Here is a 19,648-nt window from a genome sequence, read left to right on the forward strand (position 1 = left end):
TAGCCCATTCAAATGTATATGTAAATTGACTGTTGTTGATATCACCACATGATGAATTGTACTATCTTGCATGTATGTTCGGCTCTGGTGATGTTAAATGTTTCTTCTTATTTGCATCCCCAGGTACTTTTCCAGTTGTATTTCAAAACCTTTCATAAAACATAATATGGAAACATAATGCATGTGATTAGTTTGGCGGCAGGAGGTTGAATAAATGTATTTCTTTTGGTTTATGTTTCTAATAAAAAGTAATTTTGATTTAAATTAGCACTATCTTTTTTTTTAGGCCTCCATTCCTTTGAAGGAATTGGAGCAGTTTAACTCAGATATACAAAAATTGCTTGAACCACTGGAGGCTGAAATTCAGCAGGGGGTGAATCTGAAAGAGGAAGACTTCAATAAAGATATGGTAAATTGGTTGTGATAAAAGTGTGAATGAACTAGGAGTGAAAATAAATAAATATTTGGAAGGAGATTAGATAACTCAAGTCTCCAACTGAATTTTCAGAACACATCTTATACATTTTATGATTCTAATGATTTTTATAAATGCAGAGTATTCTTGTTGACCTTTTATTACGAATGCTGAATTACTATGGTATGATAATGTAGGAGCACTTATGGTTTCTAATAGCCCAGCAGTTTTCTTTTGACCTGTCCTACTTTTGAACTTATCAAGGGCAAAATGTAATTGGAAAAAAGAGTCAAATCCTAAAATGAACTAAAAATTTAATAAAATACTCAACTATAATAGATAACTGACATTTTGTATCAGCAATGTTTTTGGTAGTATAACATTTATTTCAATGAAGAGGCAATAATGCATAATATGAACATTATTTATTACAATTTCCCACAAAGTTGTTTTACCAAATGATTGATTAGTTAGTACATTATATGTCTAAAATGTGTATAAATTCATGCTGCTTATTTCATGGGAGTAAAGAAATATGACCATGTGGGCTATTCCCAATCTCAGACTATTCTCCTTCAATCCCAACTAATTTCAAAATATCTACTACATTTCTCTTTGGCTTGAATATTTTTATATCACATCCTTATTTACTGACTTTTTTTTCTCTCTTCACCCTTCTTTCACAATTTTTTTTCCGTCTTCCACTGCCATCACCTCTGTGGCATTCTTAACCTATACATTTATCAGAGCTAGAGACTTCTCAGTCAATGCTTGAAAGTGACATCAGAAAGCAATATATAAATTTAAGGTAATAAATATGTGAAGCAATAGGAAAACTATTCCTACCAATATTAGTTCCCACTTCCTGGAGCTGCCTCAATCAATACTCCCATGTATGGGTTTTAGTGGCCTTGTCAACTCAGCTGGTGGAAAGAAAGACGAGAAGAGGCTTTCCAAGATGCTGAGTTACAACAATGTCTACTTCAGGTCAAAGAAGAAACCAGAGGGCACCGAGATGAAAAAAAGTACTGCTTACCTCTTGGGCTGACCACCAACTCTGCCCTAAAGCACTCAACTGGTATAGGGAAAGAAGTGAATTGGCTTTTTTTATTTTTTTATTTTTTGTTTTTATCCTCAGCCCTAAAAAATGCTAGAGACTTTTAAAACACATTTTAAAATAAGTCTTTTACAGACTATAAGTATATAATGTGCCTATATGATGCTATACATTTCTTCAGATTATTTATTGACCAGTCTCTGACAAAAGTAATCCCATTTCCCCTATATAAAATGAATAAGTCCTGAGTTGCGTGTTGACATTTAAGTATGCATTGTAGATATAAATATATAACATCTAATTCCATGAATAGTAATACACACATACAAATACATGTGACTTTTGAAATTTGCTTATTGGTTTTCTTCATCTCATCAGTGTACCTTGAGTACCATTACATGGTGAGACACCTTGATAGAAAGTTTGCACAGTCTAAGTTGAAAGAAAACTAAAGGTGAAAAATCACATGGTCATATATGTAACTATATTAGACCGGCATTTATTCAAAATATTTTATTTCTATGTCAAGAAAGTTAAGATATTGTTTCTGTAGTCTAAAGGACCAAAATGTCCATTGAAAATGTTTAAAGCTACTTTCTAATCCATATTTTAATATGTATTTGATTGTATTTTTTTAAAATTGACAGGCATATATGACATTTTAGAAATCATTTGATGATAATTTAACACATCATTTCTACTAATATCCTGATATTTCTGCTAATATTTGGCATATAGTTTTCAGAAATGAAGTAGGAATTACTAGATAGGAATTAGTGTACATTTAAAACAAAATGTTTTCATGTAGTTGTATGTTAATATATTCAGATTTGTTATCTCACAGTCACTAATATGCATCTGTATTTCTTTATGGATCAGTTAACATAAATGATAAGATTAGTTCATTTCTCTAATTTTTTAATTTCTAGAACTACATTAAAAATCAAAGCCAAAAGAATACTTTCACAGCAATTCATGATTGGTCTGATATTATGAGGTACTACACTCCCCCACCTTTCTACACATGCCCATAAAAATGTGTTCTTTAGAACTAGATGACAGGAAACTTACTTATTCTAAAACCGAAAGTATAAAATATAAAAGAGAGGCTATGAGCACAGTATCTTATAATAACATTCCATGAAAGTTTTAAATTGAATTTTTTGTGTGTGTTTAAATAACATGTTTTATTATCTCTGTTAACAATGTACAGCTTTTTAAAAACCAAAATGAAGACTGTACTTGTTGTTTTTAATCAGAATGAAGACAATGAGGGTACTGTAAAAGAATTGTTGCAAAGAGGAGACAACTTACAACAAAGAATCACAGATGAGAGAAAGCGAGAGGAAATAAAGATAAAACAGCAGCTGTTACAGACAAAACATAATGCTCTCAAGGTATTAGAGCTAAAATTATAATATACCTTGCCTGTATTCTTTTTAATATATAGGGTAAAACATATTGTGCATTAATAAAATCTGCTTAAGACTCCTACTCATCAGAAATTCACTTTTTCTGTTCAATGTGTGTGCTTTATTTAACATTTTTGAGTGGTGTTTAATTGTGAAAGATGTGTTGCTTAAAAATTATGGCTTTTTAAAGATAGATTTTTTAAGTAGTATTTGAAAGATGGAAATGCATTCGTAGGACTTATACATTTAATTTTCTAATATGCTTTATTTTTATAAGCTACTTTTTAATGTTGAAAAAAAACCTGCCTAACTGCAAGAATAACCAATTTACATGTATCCATTATTCCTGCTTCCTTTACTTAATTTATTTTATTTGTATTAGGTCAGAATTTTTGGTAACCTGAGACTTGTTTACTAAGCCCTAGATTCTTTTTATTTATTTATTTTTAAAACTTTATTATGCCTTTAAGAAAGTCACTCTTTGCAACTAACTATCTACAGAAGTCGAATTTCATTTATATTTCCTCAAAAACAATCTTAGTGCCCTTGAATAAGAACTGCTACTTTCATATTGAGCAGTGTAGGGTATGGCTTCAAGTACCCACATGTCTCATCTGGATTGTGCAGGAAGAGCAGGATAAACTTAATTTTTCCATGATAATATCTAGGAAGTTATTGAGATGATACTAGACATGTGGAAAGTTTTGTGAAAGAACCCTTTTTTTTGTATATGCTTTGCAATAATCACTATTTGCATGCATGGCTGATTTTCTAATACTGTTAATTGCTGAGCTTTTCATTGTAAATCACTCTTTGGAGCTATTTAGTTATGAAGGTAGATCCACCTAGTAGGTAGATGGGGTCTGCTCTCTACATGCAAATAAGAGAATAAAACCTTTCCCCTATAGTCAACCAAATAAACACTGCTGAGAATGTAATTATACAGTATTGTACCTGCAAGGAATCCACAAGGAAAGTCTAATTGGCCAGCAGGTGTTCTGAAGGAAACTGCAGATAAATATAGTAAACTGAAAAGGCCTCGTTCTCGAGGGAGTGCAAAAGCAAACCATAATGTGTCTAGAAAATTGGAAAGCTATGTAACTGACACCCTTCCAACCGTGACCAGGCTTTCAGAAGTATCCATACTGGTCAGGTGATGGCATGCATCCTACTGAACAGCAGTGTTTAATGGTTATCTGGCATTCCTCTAAAGAAATCTACATGACATCTCTAAATATTTTGCATATTATACATCGCTTTGTGCTTAGGAAACAAAAGATGTTTCAGATTTATGACCACCAAGCCCTTTCTCTTGGCAAAAATGTGAGTTGTGTCACAAATAAAGCATGGCTCAACTCTTATTCACGTGGCTGTATCTTATTACCTTTGAAAAAAGCAGCATTCGATCTAACTTCTCAGGAGCTTTGAAAATTCAACATAAAACAAAATATAGCAATTTTGAAATCCCAATTTTAAACAAACTGGATAATGAAATGTAGATTCTTGCAAATATATGCTATAAATGATTAATCAAAATCATCAACTCTCCTTGCCAAACCAGTCTATACCAACATTCAATAACTTTTTAAACCTGTCAAGTAGTTCCAGTTCCAGTCCTTATGAAGTATTTTAGGGAAGGACAAAACTTTCTAATGCAATGAAATTTTAAGAAGTTCTCTGATATTTATTACCTTCTTTAGCTTGAGTTAAACCTGTGAATAAAACTCTAATTGCTACTTTCTGTAGAAATGAAAGCTGCATGCAGAGCTTGTTTATGTTCCCATTAATTATAAAATGGCATTTTGACTAATTCTGTTGATCACAGAAGATATTGGATGTGCTTGTAAAGAGCATGATGATTGATTTTCCCCATTGGTGATTTATTAAATTAGTTACTCTTATTTATCTCATCACATTGATTTGAAAACATGTACTTACTGTTTTCTTTTTTTCATATAGTTAATTGTTTTGTATTTGGAGCATGATTTGGTATAGTAAGATAAATTTGACTAAGGAAGCATTGGAAGGAGAAGCATTTTTCTAGCATATAATTTTATTATGAGTTATGCTCACAAATATGTGAACAATGGTGACTCTTCTGCACATATAGCTTGGAACAGTTTATAAGACAACTAAAATGACTTTCTAATCATAAAATATTTTTGGCCTATGAAACTCTTACATAGGCATTTCTAAAAACATGAATGTATGTTGCTTGACTACATAAAGTTTTGTTGGTAAGCCCAAGGCTAAAGATGTACATTTTAGAATTTAACCTATTTTAAGTCAAATACAAATTGACTAGGTTTGTGAGTTTGTATCTAGTTAAGTCAATTGCATTTGTACATTAAACTCTTTCACATAAACTACACAAAAATTAGCTCATTAGGAGTCAATTAAATGTGACAAGATTTTTAAGCAAGTTTGAACATGCTAAGAGAAAATAAGTGTGTTATTTAGCTTTCTTAGGTTCTTATACATGGGTTCTGCCTCATGAATACACAATTTACTTTTGTCTTGGTGCATTTTGCATTTAAATGTGAATTTAACCTAAATTCTATGAAAAAATGTGGGACACAAATTATTTTGATAAATTACTACAGCCAGAAGTGCACTATACATATATATTGATATTTTAATAATATCTGCACCATGAACAGGATTTGAGGTCTCAAAGAAGAAAAAAGGCTCTAGAAATTTCTCATCAGTGGTATCAGTACAAGAGGCAGGCTGATGATCTCCTGAAATGCTTGGATGACATTGAAAAAAAATTAGCCAGCCTACCTGAACCCAGAGATGAAAGGAAAATAAAGGTAATGTTGTTTTAGACTGTCAATACCAGATTTTATTATACAGTTTAATTAACTTAACCTGTGAAGATCATATTTAAAATGTTGATGTTCTTGTTTCTATTAGTGTTCTTTTTGATTTGATGCATTTCCTTGTATTGTGTGTTGTTTTCAGTAAATGTATTGTATTAAGTGTTATTCAATTGACATAATGTTGAATGAATAAAATGTTTTACTTTTAGACTATGTAAAATGATTTAAGAAATGTGATGTGTTTTCTGGTAAAATTGTAATTGACTTTGTGTATCTTTGTTCCAGATGAACTAATGACTTATCGGTATATGGACGACTTCTTACTCATGTTAGCACATTCATTTCATCAGAGCATCTTCACACATCAGTGTTAAATCTCTATAGATTTACTTGCATATTGTCTAAATATGTTTTTCTGTTATTATTTTATACTTTTTATTTTGCTTCATTCTCTGTTGATTTCCTCAAACCTTTAAAAAGAAATAAATAACTTATTCACTTACCCTCTAAATTATATTCTATATGGATGGTCCCTAATAAATAATGAATAATCACTCCAAATTGATTCAAATCCCAAGACACCAGAGGAATTTAGAAGAAAGAAAATGAATGTTAGATCAATTTTAATATTTTCTTAATTAGAATATCTAAAACCGAGCATTCAAATGATAACTGCAATAATATTGGATTATTGAGTGAGGATGACATTCATACCTTCCATATTTGTAAATTTCCAAGGATGACAATAAAGGGGCAACAGCCTTTGAAATTTCTGAGAGAAGTATTTGCTGCTTGCAAGTCGGTTGATGTGGTTAGCTAACTGCCCTGGGCCCTGTATTGGTTTTGCTCAATAGGAAATTGATCGGGAATTGCAGAAGAAGAAAGAGGAGCTGAATGCAGTACGTAGGCAAGCTGAGGGCTTGTCTGAGGATGGGGCCGCAATGGCAGTGGAGCCAACTCAGATCCAGCTCAGCAAGCGCTGGCGGGAAATTGAGAGCAAATTTGCTCAGTTTCGAAGACTCAACTTTGCACAAATTGTGAGTTGTTACTGGCAAACCCACGTATGTGTTTGCAACTACTACTCTATTAACAGAGGCCTACTAATAAAAAAGAGACAAAAAATCTGGGTGCAATTTTAAACTTCTAATGTACATTCTGAAAGTGAGTATTTTCCCTCACTTTGGGCTTCTGTAACACTAGTACTTAATTTTGCAGATTAGAGCCACAAGAAATTAACAGATAATAGGAAAACCCCCTTATCAAAAATGAAAGTACATCTTAATTTTTTTTGCTACATCATTCATAACATTGGCAATGTTAATTTGTCAATTTATCATACATTTACTTTACTTCAATGTCTAATCCAAAAAATATGTATTACTTTCCTGAGATCATCCCATGCTGATTTTACTTTCTTAATGTATACATGATAAGAAATAAATATTTTGTGGTACATCTTATGTCAACCTGGATAAGCCATTATCTCATTGACTTAAAGAAATAGTAGCTTAGTCCTCACACCTCGCTTAACTACTTAATGGGTTACAATGGTCATGAAAGAACTATATGCCTAGTAAGATGGTTGGTAATTGATTGCAGATTGAACACTATCAAATAATGTTATTACTGAAATGTTACCAGCCAAAACAAAAAGGAATGACTGCTCTTCTTTCAAACAACTGAATGGAAAGTGTTTGATTCTCTCTTTAGAAAGGCAATTCAAAATTGTTAACTTGATCTTAGTTCTTTATTTGTAATAGGCTATAAACCATAGAGGTTTTCTAACAGGCACATTTTTGTTCCTATTATTAACTCTTGTAAAATAGAGAGGAATGATCGTCATCTGTAATTATACAAGAAAGGACTCCTCATAAAACCAGGATGTCAAAGTCTTGAAAATAAGTCTTTTTAGTTATGTTAGGTTGAATTATATGAAAAAAGTAGTTATTCAACCATTTTGCCCTATGTAAATAACAATTGCATGGGGTTCAACCCATATGTGAGATTTCTTGGGAACTACTTCTGTGATATTGTCAGTTACATTTAATTTGGTGTATATTTTAAAAATGTCAGAGGCAATTACCATAACTTTATTTTATAAACATATAAGGGAAATACATTGCATATTATTGTGACTTCCTTTTATACTTCAAGAAAATTCATAAATACACGGTTTTCTGTTAAATCAAATACCTTAAAGTTTAATAGCAGCTGAATATTCTGAGCAATTGGAAGAATATAAGCAATATTGAAACCGTATTGCATATGAAGTCTATTTCCACCTGATTGTTTCAGCCTATTATCCTTCATATTAGATGTTATGAACATAAAGTTTCAATAACTCAGCCTTATACTAACAGCATGCCTGTGTCTGCAGATGCAAAATGAAGTGAATGATTAAGGCAATCATAAAGAAAATTCTGGTAAAATAGTTTCACCTCAATTTAATAGATCATTCAAGGGGAGGTCCTTTGCTTTGAATTATCTGACTACTAACTCATTTCTCCATTTCAATTTTCCCCATGTCTTGACACACCCAATATACAAGTTTAAAATTTGTTACAAACTAATCAAGTTACTACTGCTTTATAGCTAAATAGGCACAGGATCAAAAATCTCCATAAACTGCTTACTTAAAATGCCATTGTGTCCCTATTCATAGCAGGCTCTTCCAACAAATATTTGTACAACACAATAATGATTGGTGAAATAAAGGAAGCATATGTGAACCAGAATATTTTTTTAAAATGTAGTAAAATTCTAGGATATATTTTCCTCTTAACTATTTTTTCTTTATTTTTGTATCTTAAAGATCCAAAATTCAGAATGTGATGGGGGCAATTTATGTGTTAACTTTTAATTATCCATGATAATAAAGTAATCACAATCTGTATGAAGAATAATCAATTTAATATTACAGTTATAGTTGGCATTGGATTTTAATTAGAACTGAAGATGATTGATAGATGATAAGTCGGTATATAGGTAGGTAAGTAGGTAGGTAGGTAGATGGATGTAGAAATATTCAAGATGTATCTTTATACTTTACCAATTGTTAATGCATTTTAAAACTAATTTCACTGTGGCCACTGATTAGAGTTATCTTTCCCAATTCTTATGCACTGGAGTCATTTGAGGTAGTCACAATAAGCGGCTTAATGAAAAGTAGTATTTAATATAACTACAATGATTCTGACATAGCACAACTTGCCATAGCTTAAAATTTCTTACCTCCCCCTGTATTTTCCTTCTCTAATTCTTTCATTTTTATTTTTGCAACTCTCCCTTTCTGTTTTTTCTAACTATAAACTCTAGGTTTAAAGTTAATCTTTCATGTCTACAGGAACAATTTGAAATAGATAGTAAGCAGTATTCTTAAAGTGCTTAGTATGTGAGAGCTGAGTGATTGCAAAATGAAAAATTAAATTTCCTTATTTCACAGATAAAAACTCAAGGAAGTGCTAAACAGTGTGTAAAATTAAGGCATTTAGGGGACTCTGTCCATGTCAGAGCTATATATGGTAGTAGTAAAGCTCAGAAAAGGACTGAGACTTTGAGGGAACAATCAAGAGGTAACACCCAGCCACACAGGAATGCAAACCAAAGCATAGGAGAGGGTGTCTGAAAATTATGGTCCTCATGACAAACCTGGAGATAATAAAGAAGAGACATAAGACTGGGAGAAAGCAGGTAAAAATTTTACCAGATACTCACAATGAGGAAACTCCTGCCTTAGGAATTCCAAACATTTCTAATATATTTCCTGTTGGTTTAGAAACCAGGCTTCTCATTTAAGACCAAGCACAGACCGTAAACTGAGGACAAGGAATATTCCTATAGGATGTATTATCACAGCAGTGTCATTTGGTAAAATGAACTACTGGATATACAGCCTTAAATATGAATCCCAGTGATTTTGTCTGAGTGCTGTATGATCATGGATAAACCTCTTTGGGTCTCATTTACTCCATCTGTACAATGGAGTCAAATATGTTTGTGAGGATTACATAAGGTAATATTTTTGAAACACCTGCTGTGTTATGTAGGCTGAATGCATCAAAGTTTTCTTCTCTCCTTTCTGTATATATGTTAACATTGGAAAATAGACATAATATTTAATTTTTAAAATATTTTTATAAGTCATTAAGAGAATTAAGTTCAGGTATGTACCATTTGTTTAAAATATTAACAACAGATATTTTATTAAGTGAAATTTACAAATTTGATTCCATAGTATATAAGCAGATGCTTTATTCTAGATTCACAGAATAAACACAGGAAATATCACACAAATCTGATGACTGTCAAGGAAGGGCATGATTTTTCATAAACTGCCCCATAGATCTATCTGGATTCTTCTACCTAAAGGCAGATTGATCTAAAAAACAAAGGCACTGGAAACTCCATAGTAGACAATTTTTTCTACTTTTTTATGCTTCATTGTAGCAATTAGAAAATAACCTCAGGGAGCCCAGGCAGTTGCAAACACACAATTGTATAATGAAGATACCACCACAATCCCCAAGGCTCATGTGAAGCTCCTAAGGAAGATAAGCTTACAAACTAAAATTATGATTATTATGAAAAAAATTTATAATCAGTGTTATCAGATGCCAAATATTATAAGGAGAATGTATACCTGAAGAATTTAGAGATAAGGGGACAATCACCAAAGGACATTAATTTTTAATGTTCAAAAATAAAAATTAAATGGACTTTTTTTCCAGTAAGAATAGGCCATTATGCAAAGGAAAGAAGAAGATTTGAAAAAACAAAGTCTAGAAATGAAAATATAATTACTGAAATCAAAACTGAACTTTTCAAATAGTGGATTAATTATAAAAGAAAAATAATAATTGAAAGATACCAGGGAAGCGTTTGCTCTGCTGAAAGTAGTAGAGGATGTCGGGAATAGAATAAGTAACTCAAATATCTGCCTGAAAGAAGTTTCCGGTTGAAAAAAATGAGGATTATGGGGAAGATATGATATTTTATATTAATGACTGATATTTAATAAAATGGAATAAATTTAAATTTTAATGAATCCTCAAATTCAATAAAGGTCAACCAATGTGGTAAAAATAAAAACAAGTCTACCAGCTAGCTCGGAATAAAACTCAGAGCATCAGTAAACAAAAATGTATCATAAAGGTTACTAAGGACAAAAGAACACTTACAGGATGACAATATTGACTGCAGACTTTTCATCAACAATAGATGTTAGAAGACAATGGAATAATATCTTTAAAATGCTAGGCACGTTTTCAAATACCAGGTAAAATATGATTCAAGAATTAAGGCAAAATATTTTCAGACACGCAACTACTTCACATACACAAAAAGTAAGAATTTCTTGCTGATAGATTTTTGCTAAAATAATTACTAAGCAATATACTTGTGTAAGAGAAAAGGAAAGTGGAAGGAGAAAGCTATGTAAAACTGTATAAAATTGTTTTCTCTATGTAAATAAGAACATTTATTAAAAAAAGCTTATAATTAACTTCTAAAATGTGGTCATTGCCACCAAGGAAAACACAGAATACTAGGAGAATGTGGAAGTAATCTGACTGCTCCTATGCAAAGAAAGATTCTACAAATGTCAGACTTATTCTTGATAATGTCAACAAATACAAGGCTTGTGCTTAATGTGTTCAATATAAATTATTACCACTTATAATGTTTCTAGATACCAAAAAAGTGCTAAACCTATTAAATATACATACATGCATCACCTGTCCAACAAGAGGAGCAAAAAGTACAAAAAAAAGCCCACCTTAATAGAAGGAAAAAAAGAAATGTCCACTTTATCAATATGACAGTTCCACTTGCACTGAACATGTTATGGCATCAAATACCAAATATATGATCGTGATGTTTAACATTTTATATTCAACAAGCTCTTATCTTGGATGCCTAATGAGCAATAGCCAAGTGAAAAATAAATGATCCACCTCCTCATCTACATTAATTGGCATCTACCAAGATCTCCAGATGTTATTAAAGTGCACTATCATTTACTTAAGTCATAAACCTAGACATCCTTCACGATTCTTTTCTCTTACAATACCATGTAAATTATTTCAACTCTTGTTGGATATACCAGCAAAATTCATCAAATCACTCTTCAGTATCTGTTATAGAAATGCTAATGTACAGCATTATTATCTCTCATCTGGATTACTTCAATAGCTTCTAACCTCTTCTTCCAGTCTTTTCCCACTTACAGTATATTCCCTCTGGTGAAGGCAGAGGGTTCCTTCTAAGGTGTTAATGAGATCATATCAGGCCCCTCCTGCCCATTACTCTTTAAATGAAATCCTATGATCTGCTACATGATGTAGCTAGCCCCTGCCCATCACTTCTGTTTCTCAAACTTTATCTCCCTTTTTGCTCTTCTGCTAACATAGGGGCCTAAAGGTTTATTTTCTGTACTTAAACACAACCGATTTTATTTCCATATCAGTACCTTTGAGCATATTTTTTCTGATGGAAAATTCTTCACCTAGAATTTTGCATAGGAGCAATTAATATTTAGTAGCACTTTGATGTATAAACCGGGATGTAATATAAGTATTTTTTTGTTATAAAAATATTTTATGTTCCCTATGCTTATATATGAAAATTGGGAGTTTAAGACTGCTGTTCAGAACATCAGTTTCTATTACAGTTACTTCTAGAAGTAGATATACTAACGAAAGACAAAGCTTCTGGAACATAACAGTGAGGTGGTAAAGGGTGAATATGAAGAGGGTTACAATATTGTATTGCAAAGGATAGCTTGTCCTACAACAGAGTAACTGTAATAGGATATTTTAACAAAATTAAAGTACACATTTCCAAAATATACATGTTCTTGGAAGGCTGATAGGCTGATGGTTTGTGGTTTAAATGCCACAAGAAATGTAGTATTTAAAATAGTCCTTGGCTGGGCACAGTGGCTCACACCTGTAATCCCAGCGCTTTGGGAGCCCGAGGCAGGTGGATCACTTGAGGTCAGGAGTTCTAGACCAGCCTGACCAACGTGTTGAAACCCTGTCTCTACTAAATATATATATAAATTAGCCAAGTGTGATGACACATGCCTGTAATCCCAGCTACTCGAGAGGCTGAGGCATGAGGATCTATTGAACCAGGGAGGCTGAGGTTGCAGTGAGCAGAGATCACACCACTGCACTCTAGCCTGGGCAACAGAGCGAGATGCCATCTCAAAGACAAGAAATATTCCTTAAGTGAATAAATTTGTAAAATAAACACGTGTATATTGTGAATATTCTTCCACTAACTTTTTTAAGTTGTTTGAATAGTATTTTACATTCACAAAGAGTTTTCACATGCAGCTAGTTTGATCACAGTAATGACACTCTCACGTTTCATTTTCATTGTCATTTTACAGTAGGAAAAACTAGCATAAATTAGGTTGAGAGATTTGTCGAAGGACACATCTGAGAAATGGAAGACACCAAACTTGAACTCACTTCTTTCCAAAATATGGTGGGAGTTATTTTTAAAAAAAGAAAAAGTTTCCGTGTTTAAACAATTTTGGTAAACCCGTAGTCGAAACAAACTTTCCTTACTCCATAACTTTCTGGTGTGTTTGATATGCTAATGGGATTATGATTTTGTATGAAGGGGGTGGATTCTACAGACTTGCACATCTGAACAGTTGCAGCAGAAAAGGGAAATTTCATTTCAGATTGATCAAAGGTCTCCTGTTTGAGTGATGGTGAAAAAATGTTCTTCAGAAAAACAAATGGGGAAATCATCACTGTATCATTATTCTTCAGTTGTTTGGGATTTCCTTAAATTTAACTGGAGATGTACAAGAAAAGTAATAACAGAACTGTTTGCCACCACCTTATGTAAAATAATGTCTGAGCCTAGATTTAGTACTCAGTTACACATTTTTTATATTGTATCCCATCATGTAATAAAAGCAACTCATTTTGAGAATAAAATTAGGGGAAATACATTTTCTTTGCATAATTGCCACATAGATTTTCTTCTTTGCCTTGAAATAACCAAGATTGTCAGCTGCCAGTGAAACATCCTTGGAGAATTTGGGAACATAAGTGATTTTCTTATTTAGAAACAATGTTCTTTAGTAAACGGAATTGTGAATATAAAAGACTAATAATGGTTGTTAAGGGAAATGTTGAACCAGGATGTAGCTGCTTGTAGAATTTTTCTCCTCTCAGCTCAGTTTTGTAATTAACATATCACAAGGATTAAGAAAGAAGTTAGATAACATTTTATGTTTTTCTAGATAGTTGATGATCATAATGGTTATTACTATTTCTATAGAATTTTCTTGCTCTAGGGTCTAGTTGTATAGTATAATCAGTTTAGTGGTTGTTTAGCAGAAACATACTCAGTGAGGATCAGCTTCAAGGAAGATGACAGACTGACTTAATTCCACACCCCTAATTTCAAATGCGTGGAAATTCTGAATAAAATGTAATTTTTTTTAAAGTTTTAAGTACATAACTGAGCTATGGTGGAACCTCTTTTCTCTCTATGTGCCGTAAATGGTCACATCATCTTATGTGAAACTGAACCCAGATTGACAGCCTAATGGCTGGGAAGAAGTTTTCAAGACTTTTAGGACAACATATATGACCTTCAATAACATGTAATATAGAGGTGAAAATAAAACCCCTGCTTAAAGTTACAACTTTAAGGGCTTCCGTCAGCTTCTAAAGGTGAATAAATAAATCCTACCAACATTATAGAAAAGGCAATATCTGTAGTGATAATTGCTTAGGATTTTCAAAAATTAATAGAAATCACAATATTCAGATTGAGAAATTGAGCAAATCTCAAGCAGAAAAGATAATTTAAAAAAGAAATATATGTATAGATCATCATTGTGAAATGATGAATCTGATAAATCCAAAAAAACAGAGATATTTTAAATACTGCTATATTTCCTTAGAAAGTAATGACACTTAAAATGACAACCAGTTTTATAAATGATAATAGAAGCCAGAAGATGGTAGAATAATATTTTCAAAAACAATGAAAGAAAATCCACATAGGAACCTAGAATTGTGTACTGATAGAAACTTTCTTTCAGGAATAACACTGAAAGATCTTTTCAGACACACAGAAACTGTTTACTAGCATAAAATTCTCATTAGAGGATGTCAAGATTGGTCTTTAAGCAGGAGAATGATTCGAGATGGAAGATTTAAGTTGCAAAAAACAATGATATGCAAAGAAAATGGTAAAAAATGGAAAAGTGTTAAACATTTACTATATATAAAAGTGTCTATTAAAAACAGAATAGAACTAAAATACTGGACATAAAAGAAACTTGAGAAGGTGGTTGATTTAAGTTTTTCATCCAGTTTATGTCCTACTTTTCTGTGTATTGTTTCTGAGTTTCCATAGGTCCCTGCTTCTCTAATGCTGAAATGCCTCAGTGCTCAGTCCTTGGGCACTTGCACTTCTATTTATTCTATATATGCCTTGCTGTTTTCATCCAGCCTCATGGCTTGATTAAAATCAAATTACTCTTCTCCCCTCAAATGCAGTGGCAGCACTGTCCTTTCAAATGTTTAGGGAAAAAAAAATCTACGCTTGCTTGCTTTAGCCTATTCTCTACACAATAAACAGGGACAACATTTGAAAATATAAATCATATTTAAATCTGATCATAACCCTTCAATGAATTCCCATCCATTTTAAAGTGAAATCTAAAACCCTTCATGAATTTCAAGGGATATCTGACCCAGTTGGCCCACTTCTTAACTCTCAGGCCTTAACACTGTACCTCTGCTCCACCTACATTGACCCCTTTGCTGCTGTTTGAACAGATCTGACATGCACCCATTGCATTGTGCTACCTCTGCCCAAAATAATCCTCCCCCATTTATCCATGTGGCTCTTTTCATTTCTGCCTTAACTTCTCTACTCGAAAGTGTTTTTCTCATTGAATCTGTCTCATGTGTGTGCACACCACACACACACACACACACACACACTTTTTATCCATTCTTTCCCCATTTATTTTTCTCAATAAGATGCTCTACCAGTCAAGTTCTCAATATTTTCCCTATTTATCTTCTTGATTATGTAGCTCCCTACCTATAAGTAGAGCTCCAATCAAACAATGCAAAAAAAAAAAAACTTGCTTTCCAACTTCTGTGTCCTTAACACCCCAAACAGTGACTAGGTACACAATATGTATTTGTTTAATTCATAAAATAAGTAATTAATCAATAATGACTAAAGCCATTTTAAGATTCTGTTAGTGCTCAGAATGAAAACTTACGAAATTTCTTGTGCATGTTAAGAATTTTATAGTAATCATTAATAGAAGTATACAAAATTAAGCAAATTATTGATATTTGCAGTTTTACTATCATATAATATTATTGATAAAAGTAAAATAAATATAGCTCATTTTTGGCATCAGATGAAGTAACTTGGTTTGCTAATGTCAGTATTACCTTCCTCTGAATGCTACAACCTTGAAAAATTACTACATTTGATAGAACTATTTTGGAACAGTTTGTTTCTTCTCATTGTGACTATGGACATTAATAGGATGTCCATATTCCAATCCCTTTTCTTAGCATAATGGAAATGATTAAAAATTTTCTTAGCATAATGGAAATGATAAATGATAAAGCAGTTATCTTTCTTGCATGATATTATACTCATTTCGCATTATGAAGTATGCAGTACTAAACTTTTACAAAGGATATCTATTGTCCTTATAATAGCCTAAAAAGATGAAAATTTGTCAAGCAGCTTTCCTAGGATCCCGTAAAATGAGGGGCAAAGTTTCCGGAATCAAGAGCTAGTTTTGCTTATTAATACAGTTTTGTTGATGTTGTTTTTTGGTGGTGGGGGTACTGATAGTGATATTGTTTTATTCCATTGGTTTCTTCCTTCTTTTGTTCATTTTTAATGGGAACCTCCCAATAATGGTGAGGATGCAGTTAAATAGTGACTCCGTACACTTACTGTGAGTCTAGAAAGAAATTCAAGTTTTATTTTGAATACACTGAATTGGTATTTCTTTAATTGAATAAACATTTATCTAGTGCCTCCTATGTGCCAGACAACACAAAACGTAAAATAACATTGGCAAATCCATAGCAATCATACAAAAGACGTGATATTTGATAAATATAACTCATACAATGAAGAGAAAAAAGAACAAGAATTTATACACAACAATTCGACCTCCGTTTGCAACACAACAATAAAAAGTGTAATTTTCTCCAATCTAAATTTGCTTTGAAAATATGGAGCACCAGCTGGAAGGGAGCTCAGATGGCTTCTGCAGTGAGGTTGGAAATATCCTTCTGAGCATGTCCAGAACAACTGGTTAAAAATAATTAAATCACTTGCACCATCTGTGAATCATTCTGATTCTTCAATGATTACTTAAGACTCTCATTGTATGGAACATATTCTGAGAACAGATGAATAAAATCAATTCAAGTGTACATTGTTTTCCACTTTGATTTTCACTAAATAAAAAGGATTATAATACTTTCAACTTTGCTAAGTTATCTGATAATTCTCCTGCCCTTCTTTATAATCCAGTTGCTTTTGAAATATTAAAATATGTTTAAAATTTAGTTTTATGAATAATACAAATTTATTCATGGAAAGCTTATTATGTAACATGATTTTGCTTAAAAACATTCCATATTTTTACCCTTTATTTAATCTTTTGAGGATAGTTTAGCACCCATTTAGTAACAGACAGCTAAGATAACTAAATGGAAGTCCGAGTTGATTGCATTCTCTAATTTAGCACCATATGCTATAATCATGAGCAGTTTTAAAAATTCTTAAATAGCTATTTTAACACATGTAAAACAGAGAAAAGCTATATTTAGTGGTGACTAATCCATGGATGAAAGATGCATGGATTAAATATAATCCAAGTGCCCATATCTGTACAAATTTAAGATGTTCAGATAATTTAGAGATATTGTTAACTGTTTTTCTGGATATCTGTGCATGGGTACTTATTGCCAGAATAAATTAATTGGTGAAAGTTCGAGAAGATCCCTAATTTTCCATAATAAGTAGTGCTTTCTTAGTTAATAGACTATCTGGGTGATGAAAAAAATGAATTACTTAACAAATAGAGTTATCCATAACATGAAACTCCATTTGTGACCCATGTAAATCTCAAAATGTGTTAACTGATTAGCATCTAGACAATCACAAACACATGAAACATGAACAATATCAGTCACTATACTTTTGTTACTTGCCTCATAGATACACTGAACTACTTCATATGTGGAAAATTAATTTGATACATCTAGTCCTCTTCATACATTGAACTCCTTAATGAGAAAGGGTCTCTTTAATCTACTGCCGCAAAGCCCTCCTCTTCCTTAAACTTGCCAAGATGTCTTCTACCTTAGGTCATTGCAATTATGTTTCCTTTGACTTGGGCCCCTGTTTCTCGATATTTCCTTGCTGGTCTGCTGTTGCATTGCAGAATGCAGAGTGAACATTATCTGCACAGGTGGCCCTTCCTTCAACAACCTGTGTGATGTTGTTCACACCATCCATTCTACCCTTACCATCATGCTATAGAACATCACTGAGGCATTTCCCTTCTAATACTTACTTCAATCTGAAAGTCTTTGTATGTTGACTTATGTTTCCTATTATTAGAATGCAGGCTTGATGAAGGGGGAATCTATTCTGTCTTGTTAGTTAATATTTCCCCAAGACACAGAGTGTATCACAGAGCAGGTATTTAATAAAAATATGTGGAATGAATGATTGAATGAATGAATGTATAACATCTTCCCATGGAATTCCCTGCAGTTTCAGAGTTGATTGTTCTGTATTTTTATGTCAGTGGTATCCTAATGCCAGTCTGCCATAGTCCAAAAGTTTTCTATGGTCCAAAAGAAAAAAAAAGCAGTTTATTTTAGCTTTTCATAAAGCAAAATTTTTAATTTGAGAAGTGTCCTTTCTTTCAAAATTATGGCTTTCAACAGTTTTGGAAGTATAAAAATGGCTTTTTTTTGTTTCTTATTTTGTTACAAAGTCCTTTACTAGAAAAAGTAAAGGGTAGAGCTTTTGTGATGTTCCCTAATAGTTTTTTAATAATATTGTCATTGACCTATGAAATACAAAGTCTGTAAATCACCAACTTAGAGAAACTTATTTACATGAATGGACACTATTCCTGCTAAGTTTCTATATGGTTTGCTTGAAATTTTAGAATGAGGAAGAGAAATCATGAAAACCATCACCTCCTCTTTGTTTGGCCTGTTGGGCGAACAGTACTGGCCCCATAACAGTTATCCACTGGAATAATATTATTGAATTTATTTTCTCATATGTGAGGAACAAATACAAGAAAAAATATATAAAAAAGTTAGAATTAGGGTATTATAACATTTGTCTAATGTAGTTCAGCATTAACACAAATAATAAAGGTACCAAATGATATTTGCTTGTTTATAAATATTTTCATCCTCTGAATTTGGATCTATTTTTGTTTTGGTGATATAAATAACTCATAATAGTATTATTTCTTGAAGATATCTGGAATTCAAAAATAAATTAGTTTACTTTAAAACAGAAGTATTACATTTTCTGTCCTTTTCATAATTGAAAACTGAATACATGAAGATAAAAACTTAACAAATACAATGCATGCTTTTTTCGCATTCATTTCCCAATAATCATAATGACTAATAATTAACGTAATTATTTGTGATTGACAAAAGACTCTAACGTTCATCATTTTAGTTAATCTTGTTTTAAAAAAAACTGGTTTGGATACAAAACTAGGCAAATTAAATCTGTATTCTGAAAAGTTTCGAGAAGTTAAAAGTTAAAGGTTTTTTTTTTTTTTATTTGGTAAAATGCTTCATTTCTGTTGTAGCTGCTTTTACAAAGAGGTTGTGGGGAAGAACAGATATGTCCAAGCTCTCACTTAATTACC

General features: G+C 32.2%; 1 protein-coding gene across 12 annotated transcripts in view; it reads left to right on the plus strand.

The window, feature by feature from the left end:
* Positions 1-19,648, plus strand: part of DMD (dystrophin) — a 2,277,745-nt gene that overhangs the window by 1,020,505 nt on the left and 1,237,592 nt on the right. For all 12 annotated transcript variants that reach the window (XM_064364425.1, XM_064364424.1, XM_064364427.1 and 9 more), the window contains 4 exons: positions 287-409; positions 2,732-2,869; positions 5,545-5,697; positions 6,561-6,743. In XM_064364425.1, coding sequence (XP_064220495.1) covers positions 287-409; positions 2,732-2,869; positions 5,545-5,697; positions 6,561-6,743 — 597 coding nt within the window. The remainder of the gene's footprint in view (positions 1-286; positions 410-2,731; positions 2,870-5,544; positions 5,698-6,560; positions 6,744-19,648) is intronic.

This window comes from Aotus nancymaae, unplaced genomic scaffold (assembly GCF_030222135.1).
Source record: "Aotus nancymaae isolate 86718 unplaced genomic scaffold, 86718_ANA_hifiasm-v0.15.2.pri h1tg000058l, whole genome shotgun sequence".
NCBI classification, from domain to species: Eukaryota; Metazoa; Chordata; class Mammalia; order Primates; family Aotidae; genus Aotus; species Aotus nancymaae.